The 10,160-nt window shown below is 41.1% G+C and overlaps 1 protein-coding gene across 1 annotated transcript; it reads right to left on the bottom strand.

Moving 5' to 3' along the window:
* Positions 1-4,114: 4,114 nt before the first annotated feature.
* LOC107024871 lies at positions 4,115-4,561 on the bottom strand. The gene has a single exon (XM_015225806.1). It carries the CDS (start codon positions 4,559-4,561, stop codon positions 4,115-4,117), a length of 447 nt encoding a protein of 148 aa, XP_015081292.1.
* Between the last annotated feature and the right edge of the window lie 5,599 nt (positions 4,562-10,160).

Genomic DNA, 10,160 nt, shown 5'->3' with positions numbered 1-10,160 from the left:
GGGGGGGGGGGCGCGTGGGTGTCCTGGGGGAATTTTGGTGAGGGAAAGGGGAAGAAGGAAGGGAAAAGGGGGGGAATTTGGGTTCTGGGGCGGGTCGAGGGAAATGGGTTGGATTAGAAAGGGATGGGGGGAAGTTGGGTTGGGTCGGGTTAGGGATTTAGGATATTAAAAGGGAATTGGGTTGGGTCGAAATATGTAGGGCTGGGAATTAATTAAAGGAATGGGCCGCTGAAATTTGGATTTTAGGCTATTCTTTTAAAGGTTGAAGTGGGCTGGAATAGGAAGAAGTAAAGAAATGCGCCGCCTGAATATTGGATGGAAGGCCCAAATCTGGTTCTTTATGTATTAAAAGGATAATGGGTTAGATTTAAAAGATGGCCAATTTTAGCTAATAAAATAAAAATTGGCTAAACCTTAAGTAAAAAATGAATTTGTATTAATTAATCAACGAGCTCCCCTTTTTTTTTTGTTTTAGTAATATAATTATAAAAAGCGATTCAGGGTATAATTATAATTTAAACTAAGCTAAGATGCTTACTAAAATTAAAATATTTTTGAGATGGTTTTTGAGTAATCATGAAATATACTAATTATATACATAACCATGTAAACATATATATTATCTAAAGTTATGATAAAAAGTATCCGAAGTAACATAAAGTTCATGCAATATTATTATATTTTCGCAAAATTTATAAAACTAATTAATTTAAATCGTTTGGAAAATTTACGAAGCTCGATAATTAATTTATACCGACGTGGGTCAAAATTGGGTGTCAACAACTGTCCCTCATTTTACTTGGGTTTATGCAAGCAACTCGAGGAAAATGAAATTGACCAAACCAATTTTGACCAACCCCATTCATTTTTTAAAGGAAGGAATCGACAAAAGGTTTGGGACTTATGGACGAACCCTTGAAACAGGTTTCCTACATATCTCAGGCTATATGAGAATTCAGGCCACTTGTAGTTCGATAAGCTTGATTTACCGCATGATTTTGAAAAAATCAAAAACCACCTCGACACCGAATTATGAAGGTATCGAAATGCTCGAGAATAGGATTCGAGAGCGAATGTTGGAATACAGCCGAGTCTTCAACATTGAATCCGCCTACATATCCTTAAACCTTCGAAATCAGGCTGTGTGTAGTTCGACTCGATCAATGGAAATAGGAAATATATTATGCTAGATAACCTTAGGTTTTGGACAAGTGACAAATTAAATGAGTATGAAAAGGAGGCTTGTAACCTCTTAGCCATGATTGTGGCGCGCTTCACACCCATAATTAAGAACTTACACGGACATAATTTCCAAAGTTCTTGGCGCATTGTCACTCAGATTGGAAACTTGCTTCCGATAAATCGAAACTCCCGGAGGTGAGACTGAAACTAACAGAATTAAAGAAAGACCCGCATGCTTCGATAGAGGTGGTTCGATTGTGGTGGAAGTCGCTCCTCTGCTCGCGTCCTAAGAGTTTGACATTCCTCTTTGGACTGTGTCCCAGTTCGCTGCTAAGAAAAAGTTCCACGTTGTGCTGCATCCTTTTTGATGTCGTCCGCACCTGTGGTTTTTGGAGAATTCATCCTTTTGGATGCTCTCGACAAAGACTGAGATAAAACTCGTCAGCTTAAAAAATGCAATTAGTATGGGAGACAGTGTCTTTAACCATGTCAACACTTCATTGTTCTCCTCAATATTCGACGTCGACTCGATCGGTCTGACGTCCAGCAAATAAAGATTATGACTTGTGTTTTGCAATATAATCTTCAAATGTACTTTATACTTGATGTCAAAACAAATAAATAAATGCCGATGCGATATTGCTGTTTCTTTTGTCGTCATCTTCGATGCTCTTCTTGATGTTTACTTTTATCAAAATAACGGAATGCGGTCGAGGCCGATGGATAAGTGTTGCTCTTAGGATAAACATTTCCCATTCTTTATCCGTGTATGTCCTCTTGCGGGGCATGAATATCTTCCCACGATACGTAAATCCCTGTGAGGTATGAAATCTTCTCGCAATGCATAACTTTCAGCGAGGCATGAAATCTTCTCGCTATGTGCAAATTTCAACGAGGCATGGATTCTTCTTGTGATGCATAAATTTCGGCGAGGTAAGAATTCTTCTCGCGATGTCTAAATTTCAGCGAGGTATGAAATCTTCTCGCGATGTATAAATTTCGACGAGGCATGAAATATTCTCGTCGCACATATTTGTTGACTCGCAATGCATGATTTTCCGCGATGCATGATTTTCAACGGGTCATGGATTCTTCTCCTGATGCATAAATTCCAGCGAGGTATGAATTCTTCTCGCGATGTCTAAATTTCAGCGAGGTGTGAAATCTTCTCGCGATGTATAAATTTTGACGAGGCAGGAAGTCTTCTCGTCGCGCATAATTGTTAACTCGCAATGCATGATTTTTCGCGATGCATGACTTCCCGCTATGCATGATTTTCCGCGATGCATAACTTTTCCGCGATGCATGATTTCTGCAGTATATGACTTCCGCGATGCATGATTTTGCGCAATGCATGGTTCTCCGCGATGCATGGTTTTCCTCAATGCATGATTTTCCGCGATGCATGATTTTCCTCAATGCATGATTTTCCGCGATACATGGTTTTCCTCAATGCATGATTTTTAACTCGTAATTCATGAATATCTATATCGTCTGTGTTGATCATAACGGCAAGATGACCTCCAAATAATATAACGACTTGGTCGATAATAAAATAATAATACAATAACTGTCTTTTCTGGGGTAATGCATCGTCTTGATTTACAATAATTATCTTGTTTTGATAACGTAATGCAAATAGCGTCCTCTACAGAAATCGTGAAATCTTCGTTGAGGTTCCTGTTTGATTCACCTTTGAATCTGGCTAGACACTTTTGTAAATTTCATATTGTTAGGAATGGCTTGAAATAAACAAACACATTCACAAGCATCCTGACACAAACGATATGAACTGCCTCCTGCTCTCAGTAAAATCACTGGTTTTGGAGATAGTTTTCTCCTCTTACTCTCCGTATTCATCCGTCGGGAGAATTCGGCCGATTTCAAAGCAAAGCTATAAACCTGAATCCACAGAAAAATTGTTAGTTTTTAAAAACATACTGATCTGTGTCGATTCCTTCAGTTGTTTGCTCCTTGTCTTGATATCTCCGGTTGATTTCCCGATTTCTCGACTCTTGATAGATAAGAAAAAATATCTTATGCCAAAACAAATGAAAACATAAAAGGGAAATTTTAAGAGAAATAAAAATCTTTAAGAAATAGTATGTTGAAAAAGTCACTGCCAAGTCATGTCATATCAGGCTTAACGAGCTCCTTTGAATCTGACACTCGCTGATGAGTTTCAGAGGCACTCCGGACTTGTAGGGAAGATTCTAACGAAATTTTGAGGCCATCCTCAAAATTTCTGTCCCAGTTTACAGTCTTGCTTATCTTTCTACTGTAACTGAACAGATCGCGGGATTTTTCAGATCTTCTAAAAAATTCTTTCCCAGTTGCAGATCTCGAAATGTCTTTAGTTTGACTTGCTGAGGAAGAAACTTCTTCGAGAGAATTTTTGAGTCCCTCTCAAAAATTCTGTCCATGTTCTATTGCAAAGGGGGAATAGAACTTACGAGAGATATGACCGAACCCTTGTGGCGCCTACGTATCCCGCTGAGGAAGGAATCCGGTCAAATGTAGTTCCCCTTAAAGGTTAACAAGAATAAAATTTACAAAGAAACCGATCGAGGCCGACAAAGGCCGCCTACGTATCCCATTCTTGAGAATTCAGGTCGAACGTAATTCAGATACAAAGAAATAATTAAAGGGGATAGATGGGGTGACCGAAGCCGACATAGGCCGCCTACGTATCTCGTTCTCGAGAACTCAGGTCAGACGTAGTTCATTACAAGAGGGATAAGAATTCAAATTGAACAAATACAAGCAAATTGAACGACTACAAGTAAATAACAGAAAATGAAAAAATGAAACTTCACGCATAGTATCTCCTGACAGCATCTGAGTTGATAGGTTTGGGCCATACAGCGCCATCCATCTCTGACAGGACCAAAGCACCTCCAGACAATACTTTACGAACCATGTAAGGCCCCTGCTAGTTTGGCGCGAACTTTCCTTTGTACTCGTCTTGATGAGGAAAAATACGCCTAAGAACCAACTGACCAACTTCAAAATTTCTGGCTCTTACTCTTTTGTGAAAAGCGCGAGTCATTCTCTGTCTATACAACTGGCCATGGCAAACGGAGACCATTCTTTTCTCATCAATCAAAGCTAGTTGATCAATCCGTTTACTAACCCATTCGGCGTTACTTAATTCAGCTTCTTGGATGATCTTCAATGACGGTATCTCGACTTTAACAGGTATGACTGCCTCGGTTCCATATACTAGTAAGTATGGAGTAGCACCAGTCGATGTTCTGACCGTCGATCGATAACCTAGTAAAGCGTATGGCAACATTTCGTGCCAACCTCGATGTTTGTCAATCATTTTTCTCAAGATCTTTTTGATATTCTTGTTGGCGGCCTCTACAGCTCCGTTCATTTGAGGGAGAAAGCAGTTGACTTTCGATGAATAATCTTAAATTGTTCACATATCTCTTTCATCAGATGACTGTTGAGATTTGCGCCGTTATCAGTAATGATGGATTCTGGAACTCCAAATCTACATATCAGATTGTTGCGGACAAAATCGGCCACCACTTTCTTGGTTACCGAGTTGTAAGAGGCTGCTTCCACCCACTTGGTGAAATAATCAATGGCAACCAAAATTAATCTGTGTCCATTAGAAGTGGCCGTTTCTATAGGACCGATGACATCCATTCCCCAAGCTATAAATGGCCAAGGTGAACTCCAAATAATATATCGACTTGGTCGATAATAAAATAATAATACAATAACTGTCTTTTCTGGGGTAATGCATCGTCTTGATTGACAATAACTATCTTGTTTTGATAATGTAATGCAAATAGCGTCCTCTAAAGAAATCGTGAAATCTTCGTTGAGATTCCTGTTTGATTCACCATTCAATCTGGCTAGACACTTTTGTAAATTTCATATTGTTAGGAATGGCTTGAAAGAAACAAACACATTCACAAGCATCCTGACACAAGCAATACGAATTGCCTCCTACTCTCAGTAAAATCACTGGTTTTGGAGATAGTTTTCTTCTCTTTGGGAGCTCTCCGTATTCATCCGTCGGGAGAATTCGGCCGATTTCAAAGCAAATCTATAAACCTGCATCCACAGAAAAATTGTCAGTTTTTAAAAACATACTGATCTGTGTCGATTCCTTCAGTTGTTTGCTCCTTGTCTTGATATCTCCGGTTGATTTCCCGATTTCTCGACTCTTGATAGATAAGAAAAAATATCTTATGCCAAAACAAATGAAAACATAAAAGGGAAATTTTAAGAGAAATAAAAATCTTTAAGAAATAGTATGTTGAAAAAGTCACTGCCAAGTCATGTCATATCAGGCTTAACGAGCTCCTTTGAATCTGACACTCGCTGATGAGTTTCAGAGGCACTCAGGACTTGTAGGGAAGATTCTAACGAAATTTTGAGGCCATCCTCAAAATTTCTATCCCAGTTTACAGTCTTGCTTATCTTTCTACTTAAACTGAACAGATCGCGGGATTTTTGAGATCTTCTCAAAAATTCTGTCCCAGTTGCAGATCTCGAAATGTCTTTAGTTTGACTTGCTGAGGAAGAAACTTCTTCTGGAGAATTTTTGAGTCCCTCTCAAAAATTCTATCCATGTCTAATTGCAAAGGGGGAATAGAACTTACGAGAGATATGACCGAACCCTTGTGGCGCCTACGCATCCCGCTGAGGCAGGAATCCGGTCAAACGTAGTTCCCCTTAAAGGTTAACAAGAATAAAATTTACAAAGAAACCGACCGAGGCCGACAAAGGCCGTCTACGTATCCCATTCTTGACAATTCAGGTCGAACGTAGTTCAGATACAAAGAAATAATTAAAGGGGATAGATGGGGTGACCGAAGCCGAAATAGGCCGCCTACATATCTCGTTCACGAGAATTCAGGTCAGACGTAGTTCATTACAAGAGGGATAAGAATTCAAATTGAACAAATACAAGCAAACAGAACGATTACAAGTAAATAACAAAAAATGCAAAAATGAAACTTCACGCATAGTATCTCTTGACAGCATCTGAGTTGATAGGTTTGGGCCATACAGCGCCATCCATCTCTGATAGGACCAAAGAACCTCAAGACAATACTTTACGAACCATGTAAGGCCCCTACCAGTTTGGCGCGAACTTTCCTTTGTACTCGTCTTGATGAGGAAAAATACGCTGAAGAACCAACTGACCAACTTCAAAATTTCTGGCTCTTACTCTTTTGTGAAAAGCGCGAGTCATTCTCTGTCTATACAACTGGCCATGACAAACGGCGACCATTCTTTTCTCATCAATCAAAGCTAGTTGATCAATCTGTTTACTAACCCATTCGGCGTTACTTAATTCAGCTTCTTGGATGATCCTCAATGACGGTATCTCGACTTCAACAGGTATGACTGCCTCGGTTCCATATACTAGTAAGTATGGAGTAGCACCAGTCGATGTTCTGACCGTCGTTCGATAACCTAGTAAAGCGTATGGTAACATTTCGTGCCAACCTCGATGTTTGTCAATCATTTTTCTCAAGATCTTTTTGATATTCTTGTTGGCGGCCTCTACAACTCCGTTCATTTTAGGGCGATAAGCAGTTGACTTTCGATGAATAATCTTAAATTGTTCACATATCTCTTTCATCAGATGATTGTTGAGATTTGCGCCGTTATCAGTAATGATGGATTCTGGAACTCCAAATCTGCATATCAGATTGTTGCGGACAAAATCGGCCACCACTTTCTTGGTTACCGACTTGTAAGAGGCTGCTTCCACCCACTTGGTGACATAATCAATGGCAACCAAAATGAATCTGTGTCCATTAGAAGTGGCCGGCTCTATAGGACCGATGACATCCATTCCCCAAGCTACAAATGGCCAAGGTGAACTCATAGCGTTAAGTTCGTGAGGTGGCACCCGTATCAAATCGCCGTGCACTTGACATTTGTGGCATTTTTGCACGAATTTGCAACAGTCATTCTCCATAGTCATCCAGAAATAACCGGCTCGATGAATTTTCCTTGCCAAAGTAAGCCCATTCATGTGTGTACCGCAAACTCTAGCATGTATCTGTTCACTAAGCCTCACAGCTTCAACAGCGTCCACACATCTTAAAAGACCCAAATCTGGAGTCCTCCTATACAGGATTTCTCCATTTAGAAAGAAATTGAGATCCATACGACGTATCGACTTCTTCTGATTAGATGTAGCGTCTTCTGGATACGTCCCAGACTCCAAGTACCTCTTTATGTCAAAATACCAAGGCAAACCGTCTGGTTCCGATTCGACGTGTGAACAATGGACTGGGTGTTCTTTCAACTCTATATCCAGCGGGTCAATGTAATCAGTATCCGGATGTTTGATCATCGAAGCGATGGTGGCAAGAGCATCAGCTAATTAATTCTGTATTCTGGGAGTATGTCTGAACTCGATGTTGCGAAACCTTTTACACAGATTTTGCACATACTGTATGTAAGGTATAATCTTCGGGTTCTTTACAGCCCATTCACCTTTAACATGATGAATCAAAAGGTCTGAATCTCCAATAACCAATAACTCGTAGACATTCATGTCGATGGCCATTTTTAAACCTAAAATACAAGCTTCGTATTCAGCCATGTTGTTTGTGCAATTGAATCGTAGTTTAGCTGCCATAGGATAGTGCTTTCCAGATTTTGATACTAAGACTGCTCCAATACCTTTACCTTGGGGTCAAGCTCAATACCTCTTCTGCTGACTATAAACCCCAACAACTTCCCAGCTAGGACTCCAAAAGCGCATTTGGCGGGATTTAGCTTCAAGTTGTACCGATGCAAACGTTCAAAGAATTTTCTCAGGTGTGTCAAATGATCCGAACTCTCGCGGGATTTGATTATGACGTCGTCCACGTACACTTCAATCTCCTTATGAATCATGTCATGGAAAATGGTCGTCATGGCTCTCATGTAAGTGGCACCGGCGTTCTTGAGGCCGAACGACATCACCCTGTAGTGATATACACCCCAAGGTGTGATGAATGTCGTTTTTCCGCGTCTTCTTCATCCATCAAAATTTGGTGATAACCTGCGTAACAGTCCACAAATGACTGCATCTCATGTTTGGCACAGTTGTCAATAAAAATATGCATATTTGGCAACGGGAAATTATCCTTCGGACTGGCCTTGTTGAGATCTCTATAATCGACACAAATCCTGATTTTTCCATCTTTCTTGGCGACCGGAACGACATTGGCCAACCAGGTTGGATATTGCGTTACTTCCACCAATCAAGACTCTATTTGCTTGGTGATTTCTTCCTTAATCTTCAAACTCAGTTCGGGTTTGAATTTTCGAGTCTTTTGTTTCACCCACTCGAACCCTGGGTTGATAGGTAGCTTATGAGATACGACATCAGTACTGAACCCCTGCATGTCACCGACTTCCAAAACAAACACATCACTGTATTCGGCAAGCAAATGAACCAGACTCTCCTTCTGAGTTTCATTCAGGTAGGTGCTGATCTTAACTTCTTTGACACATTCCGAATCTCCCTAATTCACCGTTTCTGTCTCCTCTAGATTCGGTTTAGGCTGATTCCCGAACTGTCGAAATTCCTCTGCAACATAATCTGGTTCCCTATTTCCTTCTTCATAGTCGTCGACCTTGTCGTCATTTGTCTCATTTTGTTCATTTAGCTCATGACATGACACGACATTGGCAGGTCTGTAACTTATGTTACTGAAATCATAAATAGACAAAATTAGGAAAATAAAGTACAACAAGCAACTAATAAACAAAGTAAAAAATAAGGAGGCTTTCATTTAAAACAAAAATGCAAACTTTGGTCACGGCACAGGGCCATGTTGCCTTTTTAAACATCACGACGAAAATTCAAAATTCGAACAATTAAGAAAACTGCAGAAATGGTGGGTCTCGGGCCTCTTCCGGACAACCACCGATTTTAGTACGCATAAAATAACTCCTTTCTACCAAAGAGTTCGGGACATCAGGATTAGCGTGAAAGTCCAATTCTGCAGCATTTCCCCAGGTTTTGCATCACGAATGCCAGCTGGCTCGACCTCCTCCTCGATGATAGCATTGATCTCCTTGAAAAGGTCACAGATTCCTTCCCCGCAGTCTTCAGGCTCTGCATACTCACGGACTGGAAAGGATCTATACAGATGCGGGATCGGCTTAGCCAACTCTTGATCCTTTTTCTTCTTCATCTTCACGTCGTCATCTATGGGGATGTACCCCTAACCATACTTGAATCCTTTAGCAAGGACCGGAACAGGTTCAACAATCCCTTGGGAATTTCTTCCCAATCCGAAACCTTGTTCGAACCCATTCTGCAGCATTACCGTGGCGATCATTCTGTACACGGCCGACATGGGGGTCTGCGGGGCCAAATTCTCATCGGTGGCATTTACAAACTCCACCGTGTAAAAATCCGAACCTTGCGGCGTCTCGTCAAAGACCGGCATCTGCTTGCCTGAGTGTCTTCTTTCACCGTGAACAACTAGCTCCTCATTTTTCCATACCATCTTCATCATTTGAGTAAGAGTGGAGGGAACGGCTCCAGCCATGTGAATGAACGGCCTTCCCAAAAGTAGGTTATAGCTGGTGTCGATATCCAACACTTGGAACTTCGCGTTGAACTCCGCGGGGCCCATTTGGAGGGTCAGGTTCACCCCCCCTAATGTGTCTCTTTGCACACCATCGAACGCTCTTACATTAACCTGGTTTTGCTGCAATTTTCCGAGGTCAAACCTCAGCTGTTTCAATGTTGACAAGGGGCATATGTTCAAACCAGATCCATCATCTACCAAAACATGATTGACGACCTTTCCGCGGCATATCACAGTGACATGTAGAGCTTTGTTGTGGGATCTCCCTTCGGCTGGCAATTCATCGTCGCAGAAGCTGATGCGGTGTCCCCGAATGACTTGATGAATCATGGCAGCTACATTATCGCTGCTTGTACCTGAGGGCACGTACGTGTCATCTAGAGCCTTCGTCAAAGCCTATCTGTG

Source organism: Solanum pennellii, chromosome 7, assembly GCF_001406875.1.
Source record: "Solanum pennellii chromosome 7, SPENNV200".
In the NCBI taxonomy this organism is placed as follows: Eukaryota; Viridiplantae; Streptophyta; class Magnoliopsida; order Solanales; family Solanaceae; genus Solanum; species Solanum pennellii.
The sequence above is the reverse complement of the archived record's forward strand: the minus strand, read 5'-3'. Positions and strand labels throughout refer to the sequence as shown.